The 22,439-nt window shown below is 33.0% G+C and overlaps 2 protein-coding genes across 4 annotated transcripts; one reads left to right on the forward strand and one right to left on the reverse strand.

Moving 5' to 3' along the window:
• Positions 1–175: 175 nt before the first annotated feature.
• Positions 176–21,248, reverse strand: RB195_021509 (uncharacterized protein; the record flags this gene model as incomplete). Of its 3 annotated transcripts, XM_064208292.1 has the most annotated exons (20): positions 176–241; positions 404–497; positions 590–664; positions 1,083–1,178; positions 1,553–1,743; positions 2,030–2,163; positions 2,247–2,409; positions 3,243–3,390; positions 4,278–4,351; positions 4,992–5,087; positions 5,185–5,298; positions 5,370–5,409; positions 8,014–8,193; positions 16,584–16,666; positions 17,096–17,183; positions 17,408–17,499; positions 18,804–19,019; positions 19,352–19,420; positions 20,889–20,937; positions 21,115–21,248. In XM_064208292.1, 20 exons carry the CDS (start codon positions 21,246–21,248, stop codon positions 176–178), a joined length of 2,202 nt encoding a protein of 733 aa, XP_064064171.1. The 3 variants fall into 3 exon arrangements, with proteins under 3 accessions (XP_064064171.1, XP_064064172.1, XP_064064174.1); XM_064208290.1 differs by lacking the exons at positions 16,584–16,666; positions 17,096–17,183; positions 17,408–17,499; ... (2 more) ...; positions 20,889–20,937; positions 21,115–21,248 and adding an exon at positions 8,303–8,400; XM_064208291.1 differs by lacking the exons at positions 176–241; positions 404–497; positions 590–664; ... (8 more) ...; positions 5,370–5,409; positions 8,014–8,193 and adding an exon at positions 15,912–16,080.
• On the forward strand, positions 9,646–11,321 carry RB195_021510 (uncharacterized protein; the record flags this gene model as incomplete). Its single annotated transcript, XM_064208293.1, has 2 exons — positions 9,646–9,737; positions 11,192–11,321. The coding sequence occupies 2 exons, from the start codon at positions 9,646–9,648 to the stop codon at positions 11,319–11,321; spliced, it is 222 nt and encodes a 73-aa protein (XP_064064173.1).
• Positions 21,249–22,439: the final 1,191 nt, after the last annotated feature.

The raw sequence follows: 22,439 nt of genomic DNA on the forward strand, positions 1-22,439 counted from the left end.
AGTTTATCAAGTGAAAAAAAAAGATATTACAAAACTAAAGTATCACAATGACTACAATTATCGGTACAATGGAAATATTACAAGTAAGTGAAGATGTTTGTAAAGCAATGAGTTTTTCGAAGCATTTCATATATATAACTTATGCATCTTAACTATTTAGTAATATTTTCATAATCTAAGTACTATGTTGAGCTCTCCTTCTCGAGCAACGCGAACTGTAGAAGATGGACACAACAAAAAGCTGAAATTATTAATTATTTGTTTGTTATTTTTATTTTTTCACTCATTTTACTTATAAAATCGTTGAATGCATATGTATGTGTTTGTTAGCTAACGATTGAATATGAAAAAAATTCTTGACTTCACTGGATCAGATCCTAGAAAGAAAATTAATGGAACTCACAAACATAACATGAATAGCACCAATAATTGTGGTAGTCCACGCAAACCCGATCTTCTCCACGGCAAACCCGCCAACAGTAGGACCCATAAATCCACTAAAAAGTAAATCCACACCTTTTTTCCAGATAATGATCAGACACTTTTCTTGTTTGAAGAGAATAGCAGCCTAGATTTACTTATTACTTACCCAAAGGCAAACGCTGATTGGAAAACACCCGATACACATCCGTAAGTGCGGAAAGAATCATCATAACCGTGTTCTCTAAAAAATATTCTAATAAAATATATAAAATTGAAACATTCATAATATTTTTGCAAACAAACACCTAATGAACACTTGACAACAGAATTTCTGGTTAAAAAAAATACATAGGATATAGACTAAGTCGAAGATATAACATATTTAATAGAAACCGAATTTGGGAGCTGACATTTCTAGACTTCTTCTATTCCAACTTTTACAGATTTTAGAAAAATGCGATTTTTTTCATTTTAAAATTAGTATTGGCAAAATTTCTACTAGTCAGAACTCTTCAAGAAAATGCTAATCGTAGAAAATTTTTAGTTTCTGATGCTCGACGGTGCTGAATACTGGAGCAGAACAATTTTTGAATGTTCTCACAATTGAGTTTTTTTGAGATATTGTCATATTTTATAGTGTTGTATCCTAATAGACTTACTTGACAGCATCCAGGCAGTTCTGGAAAGTAGGAATGTAAAGTGCACCAGCAGCAACTCCAAGAATGGCTAGCGATACGCCAATGATGACAAGATCTCTGAAGTGAAATGAATGAATCTGAGTACTGAGGAAAAAATTTCTTATGGCGATTGCTAGAGCGCATTTTTAGTTTCAAAAAAAAACCACGCCTTAAAATTATGAGATCGAGACCTCGTGGGCAAATTTCAGAGTGGTGTGAGAACTAAATTTCAGCTACCAGTGCAATAAATGTGTTTGATTGAACACTAAGAAATCACATTTTTCAGGATTTCTGGTCGAAAATTCGCTCTTGTACTATAATTCATAGAATCCATACAGATATAGATTCGTTTCATCAACCATTTTCTGGGAACGTCGAGCAATTTAAAGGTGATAACTACCGTAATTTTGACAGATAGTTATTTTTCATGTGAGTAAAACTTGATAACTTACTTATCAAAAGGAAGAAAAGGTGATGGTCCGATGAGAGCCATTGAGATAACGGTGGTAGCAGAACCAAAAATCATGACTGATGTGGTACAATGAAATTTGTCGATAAGTAGACCCCATATTGGAGCTGATATAGTATAAATTCCGCCACATAACAAAAACATTAGTCCGATCATTGTTGGAGAGAGATTGAACTGAAAATTATAAAAATATATCACTTTCTTTTTCATACTCTTCCCTCCCAATCATTCCTTATCAACCAGAAGTTTTTTAAGCCTCAAACATTTGAATTGTATATAAATGGAGTTCCGCCACACAAAGAATCATTGACATAGTTGAGGATTTTGAAGACGAAGAAAATAAAAGAGGATTTACTGGACAACCAGTGAAGCAAATCGCCCGCAAAATCGTTTAACGTGACTTCTCTTCCGTTTCGTCGCACTTTCTTGTACCATTCAAAATTTTCAAGGACACACTTACGGATTGGAGATGAGCTGAGAGTGTGGGATCAAGGAATGATAGAGAAATTGCGCATACAACAATAGCGTAAACCATTATCCATATTACAGGAATACGTAACATAGCAAGCATTCCTTTTGATGAGCCAACATCATCTAAAAATAGCACATTGATGTAAAAATTGTTTACAATTTATCCAGAAAAATGTAATTAAATTCCTGATGTTTGAAGAACTTACCGTCTTTATAGTTCTCAATAAGCATATATGCTAGAAATGTTGCAAACATTAAAATTACACCAAGAGCCAGGAATGGGACTTGAAAACCTCCAAATTCGTACAGGAATCCTCCAATTAAAGGACCAGCTGTATAGCCAAGTCCAGCAAATGTTTCCATGAGCCCCTGGAAAATCCTGATCTTATTGCTATAAGAAGACAGATGATAGCTACAATTTTTTTCGTATTTTTTTAGATAAAAGCATAAAATTTTACATTTCAAATATTTCAGAACTGACAACATTAAAAAATGTAACGAAATTCAGATAACGAAGAATGAATGTGGAAATCGTTCCATATTTTCTAACCATTTAAACTACATAGATTGTTATCCTTAAAATCCACAATTTTTCTTCATAGATGTCTAAAATTTTAGCGATATTCTCAATGGAGAAGAAAATGTCAGCTGATTTATTCTAGCAATTATTGCATGAATTAAACCTTGTCATAATTACCCAGATTAGTTCAACTAAACAGTCATAGAAAAAATAAAAAATATTTTCTCTATTAGTACATCTATTTCAAAGGAGACTGCACATGAACCGTAACTTCGCGAATAATAAAATAATAAATTATTTTGTATCTCTTCATGGTTTATTTTGCATTCCTCAACAAAAATATCAAAAAAACAAATTACTTCTCCAATCATTTTTCCCAGCCAATTCAAAAGAGGTATTATGACGAAATCAGTGCAAATGGTCTATGTATGTAGATCCCGAAAAACTCTTTTTCTTCCTGATTGCAGCTGTTCTATTTTAATGTGAATTAAATAACAGAATATGAAAATGATTTGAACATATCGGAAAAGTTAACTTCTGCAGTTGGAGAACAATTTTGCAGTGAAACGTTTGAAATGTGAAGTAGATGAAGAACACACGTACAAAATGTGCTTTAAAGAGATGTTTAGAAATGTCAATGTATTAATCAATAATAACATAATAATCGCATCCGTAAACTTACAACAATGACGGCGATATTTCCAGGGAAACATTTTGCAGAAATTGCAAAGCTTGACGTCACAAAAGCAGCATCTCCGATAGCTTCCAAAATTCGAATGAGAAGACTAGCAAAGAAGAAAATCGGACCCGATGGAAGGAAGTTCAAAAACCTGAAAAAATAATGCTTATTTCCCGATTGAAGAAAATGAAATTTCCTTCCGATTAGAAATCCGGAAGTGAATACGGATCAATAGGTAGCGAAAGAAGTTGAACCACTGTCCACTGATAACTCGATTAGTTGATGTTGTTAGATCATGAAAATAGAAAGAGGTACACGAAATTTCCTTCTGATTAGAAATCCACGCTGTACGGATCAATAAGCAAGCGATAGAAGATGAATCAATCAATTACTCAATATTGATCAGTTTTTCCAGAGAGAACTCAGAAAAACTCAGAAAAAGGATGATAAATTGAGAAAAAAATGCGTTAATCAAGAATTCATCCGCAGTAAACATGATTTTTAAGGATACGATGAGGAGAAAACAACATTAAGAGTAATAATAAAAATCCAGAAAAATTGGTAAATTAGATTAGAGAAAATCTAAACTGATAAAAGAGGACGAACAAAATTCATGAAAAGTAACCAGAAGGTATACTCTCTTCACGGATTCTTTAAAAATTTACATGAAAAAACAATCTATCCGGAGAATCATTTCCGAGAACTGACAAGTCATCAACTGCCAGAACATGTTATCATGTAATTACTTATGTACGTAATAGTTAATTGAACTTTTCTAAGTTTTTCCATGGGTTCATGGTGATGGATTAAAGATGAGTGACATTTTCCTAACTCCTCCCCACTTCAAATCTCTAGGATATTCCGTACTTCATGCAAAATTTCGAGAAGAAGTAGTTAATATGAGGCTTAGTGACCTCATTTTAGTTAGGACAAGCCCGAACAAAAAATATCCCAAAAAATAGTAATCCCAAAAGTTTATCGAAATTAAAAGGAACAGCTGAAATAAAAATTGCTTGTCGAGAAAAAAAAATTCCTTACCCGAAGAGAATAGCCGTTATTCCAGTGATAGTTAGACCAAGTGTGAACATATTCTTCGAACCGATTGATGTCATCTAAAATTAAATTCCATAAAAGTACTGTAGATGAGTACATATGAAAGTATTTTGACGAAATAAAAGATAATTCCATTTTTAAAATAAGACGAGGAATCTACACCCGGTTTAGTTCTACCGTATGCACCAAAAAATTGAAAACTACTAGACATTAAGTTTTCGTACCCGCTTCGACCACATCAGTAGAGCACGATATTGCAAACATTAAGAAACTAAACACCTTAACAAAATCCAGAAAAGAATTTTAATTTTCTTAACAAAACCGGGCCATTTATAATGATAAAAACATTTCTATAACCATCTTTTCGGTAACAATAATACAAGAAATCCTTATTTTTCGGATTTTGATGTGAAAGAACGTTTTCTTTAAAGGATGACAATTTTGCAGCATGAAGTTAGGGTAAAACGATTTCTTTGAAACATATAATGGAAAAATCCAGACCAAAGTAATGAGATTAAATTTCTTTCCGTGCAAAAACATGAGCAAGAATAGGTTAAAATTAGAAACGATATGTTAGAAAATGTGAAGGAAGGTAACAAAGAAGGATTATTGTGATTTGAGGGATTCCTTTAACATCCTGCGTCTTTTATTCCCACATTTTTTCAATAAAATAAAATGCAATAAAATTCAAAAACTTACATATCTGCCAAAAATAGGCGCCGTAACGAACATCACAAGTTCAAAAATACCAAAAACTATTCCAGTCTGGGATTCTGACATCCCCTTCTTTTTAGCCTAAAGAAAAAATGTGTTCAGAAAAACTTGCTGTTGAATTTGTTAAGCAAATATAATTTCAAAGATCACCAACTCTTGAAACTTAGTTATGGATCACCTCATCAGGATAAAATGGTGCTATACAGCTGAATGCTATTGTTGAGCATAGATTTGCTAATGCCAGCATTACAACAGTTATCCATTCTTTTGACGATAAGGCCGCAAATGAACCCTAAAATATTTCTGTACATTTATGGATTTCGGATGAGTAACGAGTTCGAAAAGAAAAAAAAAGAAGATTACCTTAATGGTGACTGCCGATTCATCTTCAGACGACGATTCTCTGAAAGAAGCGTGGCGAATAAACATGATCAATAAACGAGTTGTTGACTTCAAGACACACTTGTTATCTATGATATAAGCTGTTTCTTTTAGATAAAATCATTCTAGATAATTCAGGAAACATTATGTTTCAGTTCTTTTTTTTTCAACGTAATCAGAGAATGTCTAAATTTTGTGGAAAACATAGTGAATCATGTGTTCTTCACAAAAAAAAAACGATAATAAAACGTCTTTTTAAAATTTTATATTCTAGATTAGCGGCGAAAGTGTCTCGTAGAACTTTAACTGAGAGAAATACACGCACGACCAGTATTTAAAGTGAAAAAAAAAACGTAGAAATAGAAATATCTCGAATTTTTTTAAGAAATTAAATAGAGCAAAATAATTTAGACATTTTGACATTTAATATGTGGATACCTACTGAATTCCATAAATAGTAATTCCACTTTCATCCATAAATTTGAGATCCAAAAATACTGCCGAGAAACTACATACACTAGTCCGAGGATTCACGTATTTCTGTCAGAAATCACATAAAAGGCAAATTTATAAAATTTTTTTACTGTTTTACGGAAAATATAATCCCTCAAACATTCGTATAACGCATACAAAAACAGAAAACTGTAGATATTCCTTAAACTAAATTTCGAAAAGTGAAATGGGATTGGGTAGATCATAATATGAGCAGTTTTTTTTCTTCAATTTAACTTTTAACTTTTAAAGAGTCTACTCTTCCGTCCCAATAAGTCAGAAAAATTCAAAAACAGGTACTTTTTTCACGAGAGAAATGAAGGTGCGCAAAAAAAAATGTTAATAGTCGACTAAATCCCATACTTTAGATAATCCAGCATCCAGAATCTGGAAGTTCACATGAAAAATGTTCGACAACATTATGTGAATCAGTCACATAAGTTGTTATAACGAAAACAGGTTCTTTGATAAGCTCCAATACTTGCACATATAATACGTTTTTGTAATCAAAATATTATCTGAAATATTATCCGTTTCTTACTGTATGTTATCACCATTATTATTACTATTATTATTATTGTTATTATTATTATTATTATATTTTATCTAATATTATCTATACTACGTCACCTCAGCAAATATCATGTTATGGTGTTCATATATCATCAAATTTTAAATCTGGGCGTGGATAACACTCAAACAAATTCTTATAGGAAAAATATTTCATTTAATATAATAGGATCAATATTTCATGAATTCATATGCATTGCTTTTTTTGAACCATATAGCAGATTCATTTCTATCATCAAGGTCATCAATTCATGTTATTCGTTTTTATAAAATTTATAGCTACTTCAACAATGGAACCAATCTCCACTAAGACACTCTCGAAATTGTTTACCACATTTTTAATAACATTATAAGTATTCTTACAAGACTGCTTTGTAAACTTATCTATCGAAAAATATTAAATGAAAAAAAATTGACTACACAAAATTATACTACAAATTTAAATTATTTTCTTTTATTTCGTTGAACAAGACCCTGGAAAAGAAAAACAACGTTCAAATGTATCAGTTAAATGAACAAAACTATCCCTAAACTACAAAATTGTAGAATTTCACTACCATTACTTTTTTAAATCCCTTTCATAACAGTTTTTCGAATGTTATCCAAAAAATTGAGAGATGGAATCCTTGAGAACGTATTTCATTTGAAGGCAGTGCTTCCGTTCGAATTTTATTCCATAACCATATGAGGCATCCAATTGCTTGGATATTGCATCACGTATTTAACTACTGCCGCCTTTCCAGAAAGGATCGATTGAGATGGATATTTTATAAGACTTTATGAGTTTATGAATATGTGTTCATTTTCATTGTTAATCCTTGCTATAAGCACAGCACCGAGTTATGCTATCAGGAAAAAAATTGGAGTCCTTAATTTTTGAAAAAAAAGAAAGAAAAAACTGGCTTCATTTTTGTTTTTATCATCAAAAATGATTTTTTTTTTCGTGAAACGTTTCAAAAAAAATTTTCCACTCTAAACTAGATTCGATTAAAAACTGACAACAGTTACTGACGGCTTTCAAATTTCTCGGTGGTCCAGCATCCAGCAAAGGCTTTAATAAATTTCCAGAGTAAAATCTATAGGAGACGTCAAATCCAGGATGTGGATGGATGTAGAACAGAATTTAAGTGTATTGTGATTGTCCATCAACTTATACAGTTCACAAAAAATTACAGCATCAACGATCTCCACGTGATTTTAGCTTGTGTTTATTCTGTAGTGGAAGATATATTCCATACTAGGACGTTCCAATCGATTCTGTCCGGAAAGGCAGCGGTCGTTAAATAAGTGGTTCGGAGCCCGAGCAGCTGCGAATATCCCATACTTAAGGAACAAAATTCGCTCGGAAGTGCTGGACTCGAGTGAGGTGCTTTGCGGTTGTCCTTCATCTTTTTAGAGGATAAAAAAGAAAAAATACAGAAAAAAAAGATGGTGATGCTAGCTTTTCGACTTCTTATGTCCTTATCACCCTTAGCATAATTAGTGATAGTATTGATTACTTGGATACTGTAAATATTTTCTGTAACTCGTACAGGATTAGGGGAAGTAAACGGTTAGAACTCACTCTTCGTTACTGCTCGGGGTCCGCTGTTCATCACCGGCAAGAAGTCCCTCTTCGGCCGGTCGGCGTGCACTTCCATAGGCCAAGTTCCGTTTCGCTTCCTTTGGTGAACTGGGCGCTCGACGTTCCAGGGGTATCGACAACTGGGTGGCGATCGGCATAAAAGGAGACGCAATGTACGGCCTGAATCCATACGAAACCATTACTCACAGAAGCACATTTTTTTTCTCCAGAAAAAAAATTTGAAACTTTAATCACTACCATCACAATACCGTTGCTACTCGTATCCTACCTTTCCTTACACTCAAAATTTGCTGTTTTGAGTAAATTTTCATTCTTTTGTGGGGTTTCTGGAAATGTATCCGGGCTAATAACAAGAACTTTCGCCATTCACACATACGGTTCCACCAGATCTTGCAAGAATCAAGACCGATGTTCCTAAAGTATGGATAACGCAACCCATTTCATCGTTTCCACGAACGTTGACGGTTCGGAAGGGTTGAAGATGATGAATGATCTCGGTGAAATAATGAACTAATATGAAAATGAAGTGGGTGAAGTGAGTGTGGTTACGGATTTTGTATAAAAGTATGTGGTAGATCCATGATTCGTCGATGATGATGTGAGGAAGATCGAAACATGACATTAAGCATTGGAGCATCAATACAGTTTAATAGAAGGTTTATTCGAGGATATGCTTTGAAATACCGGATCAGAAGTTCAAATCGACCAACGTGGATGTCCAGACTACGGATTACATGACAACTCAGCCGCTGTTGCTTCATCCAGATACTTTTTTTCACACCGGGGAAGGAATATACATTGCATATTCCATTAAATACTACTTCAGAAAACTAGAGACACGCCTCTAGAGGACATTCAGGATATTCACTTGAATTTTAGACTGAACTTTTACAAACGATGTAGCATCGGCATTTGATGTGAAAGTTCCAGAAGTCCAATAATCCAGTAAATTTACTTCCGGAACATCGGTGAATACATACAAAATCCCAATTAATCTCAAGTACAACAAAAAAGAAAAACCCGCAGTTATCTACTGGATCAAAATCCAAAAATGTTCCTGTGAGTAACACTATTTAATTTTTGAAATTTCTACTCAATGAACTAAACTTTAACAATTTATCACTTTTTCATAACATTTATATCTTCTAATACTGTGAAAAATAAAAAAAAGAGATAATTTTTCATTTCATAAACTGGAGAAATAGATTTCTTTCCATAATGAATTTTAAACAGTTGGAAATATGCACGGTTAGGGCAAAATTGAGATTTTGCTGAATTTTGTGACAAATATAGAAGGACTATTCCTGGCACAATATCCAGGATTACCATGCTTTCTGTAACGAAATAAGAACTCCATAATTCATGACTGGAATTAATTTCGATGGAGAATGCAAGAGGATCTATTTCAATTAAAAATTTCCGCGAAAACCTTCTGGGATAAAAAAGAAAATAATGAATTGAAGAAAATTTAATGTATATACCAATCGAAAGATAATATGTTAAACTACAAAAATGATACAAATATGCAACAAAAATGCATACGAATTTATTGACATTTCTGGGCGCCGTGCACGTAATCCTAAAATATCCATATAATCCAATGAGTTCGGAATGCCCGAAACGACTGGATGTGCAAACGGACTCTGGGGAGCCATGGCGACCAAACGCTTAACGTTCCACGTTTCCACTCGTCCACAATTCCGGTAATTTTTTTTTTAGAAATTGTGCTAACACTTTCGTATTTCTAATTTTAACGTATATTTCAACTTTTTACATACAGTAGTCTACAAGTTTTACATTCTAGGCAAGAATTCAGGAAGAAAATGAAAGGTGTTATTTATTTAGTTCTTCAAACTGTAAACTTAATCTCAAATTAGTCAAATCTTAAATTGCATGGTATTTATCAAGGATAAATGCAAAAAATACGTAATTTTGTGATTTTTCATTGTTATTTTTCTTGTAGGAACTACTTTTTACACTTTCTTTTACACTGTTTAAAAAACTCTTCAAAATCCATTTCGCTTTCGTATTTTTTCTTAAAATTTAACCTGTTTGTTGTATTAGTTCTAACAAATCATTTTGATCAAGGTAAACTTTAAGTCCAATTTCAGGTATTATTCTAGTTTACACAAAGAATTTAACGGATAGAAGGTTTCCAGTCGAATAGTGAGGGATTACTGACTAGATTCTATCACTTTGAACGAAAACTACGCTCGTCTGGAAAATCTTATTCAAAACAAGAAGAAAAAATATATGAATATATATTTTGCTTGGTGTTGTTTTGTACTAATGGTTTCTTCAAGGTAATAAAAGAAGTAAACAACTATTTTGGGATTCTAGAGCAATATCACCATTCGAGAAAACTTTTCTTTAGCTAGTTTTTTTTTTTTTGTTTTTAGCACATTTCACTAACTGATGTAGTTTCGTCTGTGTTCTCTGGGAATCTTATCCAATAAAAAGTTGGAAAAATCTCATAAATTTACGTTTGATTAATTTTCTTTTGGCGATTGGTGTGAAGTATTTTTTTACGTTTCCAAAACTTTCAAATTCTCAGTCTAGTAATTTCGTGATTATTTTCATCCATCATTATTTTTAAAACTATTATGGATTCAGATTTGTATACGGTACGAGAAGTTGCTAACAAAAAAGTGCTCTAATCGAGAAGGTCACTTCCATTACACAATTCCACTCATCGTCCTCAAACAATCCACTCGTTATATCGATTTTTTCGTAGTAAATATTACAAAGTTCCTGTTTCAACTATCTCACAAATAGTCTAGTACAAGTCAGGGTTGTACTTTCGTCAATAGTGCAGTACCACGTCAATGAATGTACACTAATTTCGTACTTTGGAGAAATCCACTGTTTTTTTGACAAATTTACGGTCGCTATAGAAATTACTATTACTTTACAAATTTCGTAGTCAAATTTTCATCCGCTTACTTACGTATTTGTTAGATTCCCCTAAGTTAAGTTCCCCCTAAGTCCCTAAGTTTAACTACTAATTACGCTACAAAACTGTTCATTTTTAAATATTTCTCTTCTTCGAGAAATTTCTAGAAATACTTTACGTAGGAGAATGTAGATTATCATCACGAATTTTAATTGAACACACTTATATTATATATATTATATATATATTATATATTATTTATAGTAATCACTCATCAGTTTCCTTCCACCGTTTCTTTCCCGATCCACGATCAGCTGATTTCTTCGACGAAAAAAAAACAACAATCTTTACGATCGATGGCCGAAGGTCATCCATCCATCGACTGTGTTCGTGATCACAATGTTGATTGAAATATTTTCGATAGTGAATAAAAGACAAAAAAAAAAGGAAATGTAGATGAGAGGTGGAAAAAAACTTGTCGGACAATTTGGTAAATAAAATCTACTGTATGCCATGCTCAAGGCGGTTTCTCTCACCGAATTGTAATCCAGAACTTCTACATGGAATGAATCACGCTTTAACAAAGATCTCCTTATTAGTTGATCATTCATTTCTTTGAGAAAAATAGTGCCAAGAAGGGCTTGGATTATATGCCAGAATGCTTTCGGAAAAAAAAAATCCATGGCAGCTCAAGTCAAAACCTAATCTCTCTAAAATCTCTAAAATATTTAAATAAAACAAAATAAACAAAAAAAAATGTTAACCCACCTCTAATTCAGACATTTTGACGAGCATGCACTAAGCGTGAATGATTAGGAATGTGACGTTCGGCCGCTTACAGCGCAATATATACGAAATATTGCACAATCTCAAGAGCGAAAAACACGTGACACGTCACTTGCACTCGTTTTTTTTTTATGGATTGAAGTGACAGTCAACGAACATTCTGTGGTCAACACGAAAAAGATTAGAAAAACTTGAACGTTCTCTAGAATTCTCCTAGAACATCCAAAATATGTATATGAGAAATATAAATATAATATAAAAAATGAAGACAATCACATATCTAAAAAGAAACAGAATGGATTACAAATAGATATGATTTATTCAAGTCTATTTTTATTATATTGTATTATTGTTAATATTTTAGGTGATATTTAGGTCTTAACTAAATGAATTCTATCATATCACGGGCAAAAAAAAAATCTTAAATAATTGAGTGATTCGGGAAATTTCTCGAAATATCAACGGATCGAGAGCAATTGTCATCATTCGAACAGCTATAATGTCAATTTCTAATTATTTTTATAATAAAACCTATGAAAAAGTGTTAAACTGCATTAAAAATCTCGCCTCAATACGCGTGCCAAGAAATTCCTCAAAAATGGCTATTTTAAGAAGTTGGAAGTTTTGCAAGAAAATAGAATTGGTAATTTCACAAGAAAATAGAAAATATAATATTTTGCAATGAATTTCCAAAAAAAATTCCTAACTCCTTGTGCACCTAAGTTTTTTTTTTGTTTGTACAGTATCTGCAAGCACCAATATACGCATATATACGATTCTGAGGGAAAAAAGATCATGTTTGCTTCGCATCTCATCACATTAATAAATCCAGCGCAGAATCCACATGCTCCGAGAACCTGCACATTATAATGGACTTGATCGAGATAAAAGAAAAGAAAATGTTTGGAAATATATCTCCAGAATGTCCTTTTAATAAAAAGAGCCCTTTCTAGATTAAAATCATTTTTCAAAGAATCGAAAACAATTGCCGGAAATGAAGGAATTTATCCTAACATTTCAATTAAGGAACAATAAGGAGGGGTTCATCCAACTGAATCCACATTTTTATTCATTAAATCGTTCAAAAAGTGGCTAAGAACTGTTATTGAGAGAAAAATGACGAAAAACAAACATGACGGAAAGAGGAAAGCAGGAAGAAGGGACAAGGCAATCAATTTTGGACGCCAAGTCATATTTATCGTATGCAAACATTATTGGTAGGGAAGAATATTTTTGAATCCTGATAAAATCTGGATGATAGAGTTCGAATTGTTTTCAGCATATACACAAATCGATGCTTTGTCTGAAGAACTGTTTCTCCTTCTCATTTCTACGTTATAGTAAAAATTAATTTTGTGCCGAAAATTATTGGTTTTTATGAAACATGAGGTAATTTTCAAAAGATAGAGTTTGAATGCGTTTTTAAGCGTTCTACTCTCAGAAGGCCAACAAATTTCGTTTTTCTTTTTCATATTCTTTTTAGAAAATTACTAAACTGATAACGTTGAACTTACTTATTTTTTTCAACTAATTTTCAGTTTACTTTATTTCCGTTCATTCACAGGAAACAAACACAAATTTTCATCGCTGTGAGATTCTGCAGAATTGACAACTATTGAATATTTTATGGAGATATGACACGTTAAAGGGAAAAGTACATAGCAATTAGTAAAAAAAAACTCCAGTAAACGTTTTCTCATTGCAGAGACGTAGAAAAAGTCAAATTAGCTTCAATCGTTTCCAAGAAGTAAGCACAGTATGTTCAGGACATCATTTAGAATTTTTAGAAAACACTACATATAAACATGGAAGTGTAATAAAAGAAAGTTATTTGTATAATTCATGATTAAAGGAGCATGCAAGAGGAAATATATATAATTAGAGAATCGGATCCACTTCTGCAAAAAGATGAAAACAATTTCCACCGTAGTAGAAGTGCTAAGCAGAGAATTCTCGAAATTTCCAGCAATTTCACGCACAACTACGACTCGTTCAAACGTGCAAAATCGATCCGGAGCATATGCGAAGAATTGTATTTGGACGGAAGTGAGTGGAAAAAGAATGTGAGAAAAACAACATGAAATTGATCGAAAGAACGTTTATCCCTAGAATTCGGGAATAATTTATGAAATTGGTGAAAAGAAGCGTTATTTGAGATCGCAAGTTGAGAGTTGAGGACAGCCCCCGAGTGTGGATGTTATTGATGTCACATGTGTGGATGAAGGGGGGGGGGGGACATATGTTGGTACACGGTGGGAGATCTTGTGCAATATAGCAACGTTTACGATGGATATCTCGTACAAATATTTGCTATCCAGGAGAATTGCGTAAATGTACACTTCCGTGTTTACACGAATGAATATAGGTCAATTCTCGTGCAATAGATTAATGAACAAACGTTTGTGGAGAGTTTTTTTTTTCGTGCAATAGTTTCCGGGAAAATCTTTCAATCTAAATGTTGAGTTGGAAAATCCAGAGAAACATCATAATTAATGTTTACATTCACTTCAGTGTATTTATTCTGCGCATAATTTTTAGGCGTAAAATCGTTACGAAAATTTGCATTGCCGAACGTGCGCTGCTGACCAACACATTGTCGTCGTTGATTCATCACGACACGACGACTGCTACGCGGTTGCAGATCCGAGCCATGACAACAAACACATTTCGAAGAGAAATTCGAACTAATTGCTAAGGAATGAGCCTTTATGAAACGATGTTAAGCTATTATCCAGGAAGAAAAGACAAATAATTCCTGTTAGTCAGGATAAAGAAGGAATTTTTATATATTTGACTATATGTAAATATGTATATCTGTATATATAACAGCTGTGCCAGCTGAAATTAATTTCATAAAACTTTACAAGCACTTTCTAACAAACATTCGATGTAGGAACTGATGTGAATGGTTACGGTTGTCAAGGCAACAATCTCAATCTCGAGAAATATTGTTGGAATCGTGCCGAAACGTACGTTATTATCCCGTAAAATCACGCAAAATCCACGCATAGGTTATCAATTAATGGAATGACAGATAAGATACTGTAGTAAGTGTTTGCACTTCTTACAAGAAGGTCAACACATGAATAACTCAAAGAACACATAAAAACAAAAATCTTTTTTTCTACTAAAATAATAACAAGGTAATAGTGAAATTTACAAACTTGCTCATGGATTATTTTAGAGAGATAATTGAACTTTCAGTCATTATTTTTCTAACATTTCAACTAGAACTCAAAACTTTCATGGAAAACACTACAATTACGTACGTTTAACTAAGAAAACAGGAAAAATATCCAGTCTGAAATCCAGTGGATCTAGGAAATTCCCGAATTTTTACTTTGAAATAATCAAAAATTCTTATAATAACACGATTTTTGAGTGGGCCCTCCTTGCCTAAAATGTATTTCACCACTATTAACGCATATGACAAATTAGTATTCGGAGGGTCCCAACGTGTAGGAGCACATGTGTTTTACATGAACAATTACTAAAGCTTTTAGGAAATTTGTCGACTAAAAATCAAGAAATGAAGGGGATAATGATGTTATTATCGTTGTTAGCAAGGAGAGGACCTTGAAAATGCCATAAACACTGCATTGGGAATAAATGAGGACATGATGAGTTCGTCATCGTTGTCGTTAGGGAAAAAGTGCGAACATGTGAAATGTCATCGAGGGAATATGAGTGAATATGAGGAGAAATGACAACTTTAAATGATAGTATAAGCGTATTTCGCGAAAAGAAAAGAACTAGTAATGAATAATTTTTAGTAGAGTGAAAGAATTTTGTGAATTGCCCGATCAGACCAAGAAAACAAATCAGCGAAGTAGTAGTGAACATGAGGAGGATTGAGGTTGAAACGATGGCGGTCCGTGAGAGGGCTAACTTCGCGCTGTGACGACCACCCACCTCCACACTAATCCGTATGGACTCGGTCAAGTAAATAAAGATAATTTGATGTTATACACACACACACACAAATCGCCAAATACGAGACCGTACGAACGAACTTGATCCGATCAGGCGCTGATAATATCTGATCGCAATCATTTGCTACTCGTCCAGTTCGTCTCCACCCATCGGAGAACACAACAACGTACACTTCTATCAACATTGCACAACATCGATTCGATTTAATTAATTGTTCTATTCCCATAGCATTGATATCAGCGAATCCAGCAAATCACATATAAATTTATGGATTCGCTACAGGATTGTGACGGTTAACCAGCCAGCTACGAAGCAAACATTGATTGCTTCGGCGCTGACAAACCATCGAGCGGAATACTCGAACAATAACAGACACGGATGATGAACGCGCCAATTCAACTTCTTCTTCTTCTTCTTCTTCTTCTTTTTTCCCCCTTCAGAAAACAAATACCGACAAGCAGCTGATCATGGAAACGAATCGATCACATATAGTTTTGGATAACGGTCGTCGTTCCCAGAGGGCATAGTCCAAATGTCTAGTTTTAGTCGATTCGACGATGTCATGCACGAAATAGATGAAAAAAAACACGCACGATAACACCTGTGTTACACAAAGCCGAACGAATCTCACGAGAAAACTAAGGCGGTTTGCTCCGGAACACATTCTAATAACCGATTAACACCAAATAAATTACTAGTGAACCTAAGTATAATATAACATATCCGAGAAATCCAGAATAAACATGCTGTTAAGAACGCAGAGAAACACACGTGGATTTTCTGCTACTGATCTCTTTTTTTTTTTTGACCAGGAAAAAATCAGTTCAGCAAAACTGTATAAAGCTTAGGGTTCTCCAAAGCGAATCGTGCAAGTTCTATTGGGTTTTCTTTTCGCGAATATCAAATTTCACACTGGAGGATTAATAAGGGTACATACCTCATTTTTTGAGTGGCCATGATCCTTTGTTGACTGTATCGACGTATTCTTCTCCGTTTACGTCTCAGTTCATCTCGACCAACCTTAAATAAAATGTTCTATATGAAATCATCTTGAATATTTTTGAAAGATCTAGTTTATAAAGGATTTCAATCGCAAAAACGCTATGGATAGCCTTTAATTGAGTTAATTCAGGATGTTTTAACATTGACAAGTTAAAAATTTGAAGAATTCATAATAAATCCGGATGTCTGGTCTTCTATAAGCTGGAGTAATGTAGATCCCCTTTATTTTTTTCCATAGCAATGTTTACAGGTGAATTTTCACTTGCAAATCTCCTGAAAAGATTGTGGAAAAAAAACAAAGCACCAAAAAACCGCTGATGATATCTTTTTAGTAATGAGACACTTTTTGAAATGCTCTACTACCTTTTTTTTCGAAAATAATTTTGCTCTGTAGAATATAAATACATCATAGAGGATGTGATCAATAAAACATGGGTTTATATGCACCTCGGATCGAGCAGTCGATGGTCCCGGGAAGTCAAATACGGATCGAGTACTGTCATATCCAACGACGGAAGGCAATGAGCTAACCGATCTGAAAATTTTTCTTTTTGAAAAAAAAATAAATTCCAAGATCATTCTATCATTCTATTCTTCTAAACATTCATTTATTCGTTATTTCCGGAACCTACCCGCTATTCAAGAAATTTTCATTGTCTCTTTTCTAACAATTGTAAGAATTTTTAACTTTGTTTAGTAGTTTAGTTTTTTTTATAGTTTTATATTTGTTTGCACGATATAAATAGATTTATTCAGGACCTGCATGGACCCAACAACGGTGTCCTTTCACTGTATCCAGCGTCTGAATCATAGAGCGGCGGTGACCTTTGATCCATATTTGATCCTCGTAACTAGAAAATGTCATAAATAAGGAGATTATGAATGATTTGAACTTAACGAATAAAAAATTTTAGCACGAAGACTGCAACAGGATCTTCCAGAAATTCTTCGTCGAAAATGATTCATGGTCTGTCCTGTAGTAGAGGACAAACGAGATTAAGCTATTTTAAACAAAATATTAACGATATAGAATAAATTATTAGGGTTTAAAGGACTGAAATACTGTGGCGGTGTAATTGAGTGTAAATGGAACAATATATCCAGATATACTACTGAAAACTGGATTCACAACACGACAGCCAAAAAAAAACAAAAACGCGAATCCACAACTTTGGAAACATGAAAATATGGCTGTTTTCATATGGTGAATTGAAAATCAGTTTCCTGATTTTCAGGACTGAGGAGTCAGAATAAGGAAAACTATAAGGACAACTAATATAACGAAGCGAGCATCCCCATGATCCGCACATTGGGGTGGCATCAAGTTTTATTGATGGTAGATCAACCAGATCCCAAAAACCGTGTGCGATCTCTTAACAATTACATAATTCTGAACATTTTGGGATTTTAGTGTTAGGATGAATGACTAATTTGAGGATTGTAGTCAGTAGTTGTTAAAATTTATCAGTTTACCTAAATCTACTAAAAATTTAGCTTAAAAAAACGATTTACGTAGATTAGTTAGTTTTTTCTTGTAGAGAAAAAAAAGAGGAAGGAGGAAAGAATAAAGCGATAAGAATTATATGAAATATTATTTTAACAATATGTTAAACTTCTTAAAAGATCTGATTCCCTAAATATTGTTAGGCGAGCTTAAAATATAATTTTTTGGACAAGTGACAATGCAAACGCAGAACATGTATGCAGAACGATGAGAAAACAAATCCGGGGGGAAACTATGAAAAAACTGCAGAGCGGGGTTGCGTAAACAGAAATCCTGTGTGATGATTTTGATGCTGATCGTTGATGTTTGATTCAAGAAAAAAAGCTAGTAATTTAAGCATTGTTATGAGGTAAAAATTCGGTAATCTTACGTGAGAAAATACCTTGAGGAAATAAAAGAAAAATGAAATGAAATTAACGTGAAATACGTGCAAGACGTACATACGTTGTGTTGCAATGTTTATTAATTGGAATCATGTGGTTGGTTACTTTGACGGGGTGGGAATAAAAGAACTGGTCTCGCCACGCATCCAACAAAAATATCGATATTTCTCGACACATTCCAGATGGTGGTAACAGTACTTTAACAGTTTATTAAAGTAATTTCAATGGAATAAGAATAATTAACTAATTAAAATCTTATGAAACTAACTCGTTCGATTGTCTTTTCCGGTGAAGCAATGGAAACATTTCTCCTGAACGTTCGTGGATTCCCATGATCGAATGGTGTTGATCGTTCATCGTAGAGTATCGATTTAATGTCGCTTGGGATCAGATTGAATACATCGGCCATTTTTGAAAATTTCTTGAGATTTCCGTCATTCGTAGTTTCCTTATCAGAACTATTCGATTCGGTACTGAAGCTTCGCTAAATTAGAAATTTTTAAAAGCATATTTTTCAAGGATCGACCAAAAACCACCATTTGTTTCTATGTAAATAGAAAGGGCAAAGCTCTCAGTTCTGGATATCTACTCTAATCATTATCCATCCTATGAGGCATATGTGATAACTAGTTGTTAAAACGACTGAATGACTATCCTGGCTTGAAGCAAAAACGTGTTTGGATGCTTCTAATAGAATAAGCACTACTACTATTGAATATAAATAATGTATTATGCAAAGGGAAATTTTTTCTAAAAAAAATTTAATCAAGTTACGTGTGAGCAAAGAGTTTTGAGAAAAACTGTCTTTCAACTTACTTTATCCGATGCATTTTCAGGTGTGGGAATTTGTGAATGTTCAGAACTCGGTTGAATTTCCATTGGATCCTGAAAATCAATTTTCAAGGGGATTGGAATATTGCATTCCAGAGAACTCTGATTAATTTTGGCGAACTAAATCTCTTCATAAAAGGCAAAAAATTACTCCTATATATGCACAAACAATTAATTGAAGATATTTTTATAGTGGTTCAGTTTCTCATGAAACATTCTGTTCCTTTCAATAATTCTAGGTAGATTAAGAATCCATACTACTTTCAGGAGAATTCAACATTACCACATGTTTCTAAGTGTTTCTCTGATCGTAACACGTTTCCAAGGCTACGTTAATAAGAATCCACAAGAACGAAAACAAAATAACAATGTTTTCGTAGGTTTATAGATTAACTGGTAACCACCTGGTGTGAGTTTCACGAAAATATAACTCTGATTGCGTAGATAATTTTTAGAAAAACATTTAAAAATTCTCTAAAATCTCTAATAAAGCGCTTCATTTCAGAGCCGTACCATTATGTTACGGATCCAATTACTGCATAAATATACACAACTAAAAAGTAAACACATCCAGTAACCGTAAAGTTACAAAGAATACTATTACAAAAGTTGTGGTTATTCCATAAAGCTACAGTACATAACTCATAGCAATTTTCACAACAGTACCCCTCATTCTTCAGTTGCGATCCTATAAAGAGGTGCAGTACCGATAGCTGAATGTCCTTAGTTTTTTTTTTTTGAAAACTAATCGAAATATCCTTTCAAAATCCAGAAACAATGAAGGGATTAAATGAACTGAAGAGCAGAATTCTCAGTTTTCTTGAAAAAAATTTTTCTTGAAAAAAGCAGTAGAAAAAGTTTTGTAAGGCCTGGTCAACACAGAAATTGATAGGTATTATTGTTTTTTTTCAAAACTTTCGAATGGAATTAATTATAAAAAAAGAACGTAACTCGAATTCGAAAATTAGTGCTAATTCGAAATTTGAACGATTAGGTCCTAAATTGAACAGACCAATTTTCTCCTATCCCATTTATGATAGGGATGTGACAGAAGTGACTGTCCAATCCTGAATGAATGAAATCGAGCTGGATTATTCGGCACACATTATATATTTTTACTATTATTATTACACATTCCCGGGAAAAAAACCCAGCAGTTTTTCTGGAACTCAAAAATAAAGGATTTTTTTGATTCTTTCTCGCTAGAATAGAAATTTTTCAGCTCCTTATCCGCGAAAATTTCGTCTAAGCCAAAATTTTGAATAAAATTTTAAGGTGTCATTCATTAACATTAAAAGCAATTAATTCTATTCTTGACAATTAATTTCGTTTTGTGCAGTTGTGTTTTACTTAGGGTCGATTTCAAAGAAATATTAACCAATAATAAAAATAAGTCGTTTATAATGTGGATTTTTGCTCCTAACTCCTTAGTTCAGTTACTTTTTATCTCTTTAAAAATAATAAGGAGTAAACTAAAAAGTAAGTAGTAAGGTAGAGTAGTAAGACAAATTTAACAACTAACCTGCGTAAATTGAACCAAAGAATCCATCGGTGCAGGACAATTTTCGTCTCTGAAATGAATGAATTAATTGCTACAAAATAGATAAGTATTTAAGAAAAATTATTCAGGAAAGAGAAAGCTTATTCTCTTCTCGATTTTCAAAAGAAAAACAAAATAGTTGATATAAATAAAAACATTTCGAAGAGAATGTAAGGGAAAAAAAGCGAAGAACAGGGATCGAACTCACTCGTTTTCAGAGACATCCTTCTTGATGTTTCCGTTCAGTGCAACCATCTCACAGTTCTCACTATCACTCGTACTGGGAAAAGCTACGTTAAGGATTCTGGAATTTTCCAGAGGATTTAAATCCTTGTCAGTCATCTGAAAATTAATTCGGATATGAAGACAATTTTGTATACACACAGTATGTTTGACAATAATCGCGAAGTTTCTTTAACTGTGCACAACGTTAAAAAAATATTCATTAATAAAAATTTGATAATAACGATTCCATAGAAAAAAAACGAAGTGAAAGGAAAAAGAAAAAATAAGCCATCAGAAAAGGAAATCTACATGTATTTTGCTGAACAACTCAAAACTGGAATAAAATATTACTTCAAATAAATAAAATACAGTAGAAAATCTGAAATTGCGGATTACATCGATTAATTTGATAATAAGGACTACGAATATTTTGAATATGGATAAACTTCACGGAAAAATTATTGAACAGTAATTACTTCCCTGTAAAAGACTAACACTCACAACTTTAAATATTGTTATCTTATCACTACCACTATTTTGCACAACACAATTCCAGAAATGTATTCAATTATCATCATCCAGAATACAAAATTTCTAAAATTATTGTATCCGCTACGATTATAATGATAAAACTCATTTTCTCATGATTTCTTGCTGTTTCAGGGAGAAAATTAAGGAAATTATGATTTGGAACGTACTAGGAATATCTTTAAAAAAATTTAAAAAGTTATTGTGTGAATGATCCAGGAAGGGTTGCATTTGCGGAATTCACTGAAAAATATGCGATAAGAAGTGCATACTTTACGATACGAGAAGGAGTATTTCTCGAAAAACATGAATTAGAATTTTAAAAAAGCTGCTTATAAGATTAAGTACTTAAAAAAATCATTTCCTGAAAAAAGTTCTAGAACGTGTACTCTTGCAAAGGAATTTTCTGGAAGACATAGTACATAACAAAATTCCTAATGTTGTTATTCAACTGCTAAGGTTATATAATTCTAAACACAAACATCCCACGATGTTTATTCGTTCTCCAGCACTTCTACTTTACTTCACAACCAGTTTTCACGATGTTTATTTGAATTGAGATTTTATGAAAGTTGACTATACTTGTGATTTTTCTCCAAATCCTGTAAATTCCCAATCAAAACAACCGGATAAGAACTATAAAAGGAATATGATCTCTCCTATATCATTCCATTTTTTTTTTGCTTATGGGAAAAAAATAAACTATAGGTGGAATTGTCCTTGAAATAAAAAAGAAATTTTCGTACAGTCCACTATAAAATGAATAAAAGTACATAGCTA

Source organism: Necator americanus, chromosome X (genome assembly GCF_031761385.1).
Source record: "Necator americanus strain Aroian chromosome X, whole genome shotgun sequence".
NCBI lineage: Eukaryota > Metazoa > Nematoda > Chromadorea > Rhabditida > Ancylostomatidae > Necator > Necator americanus.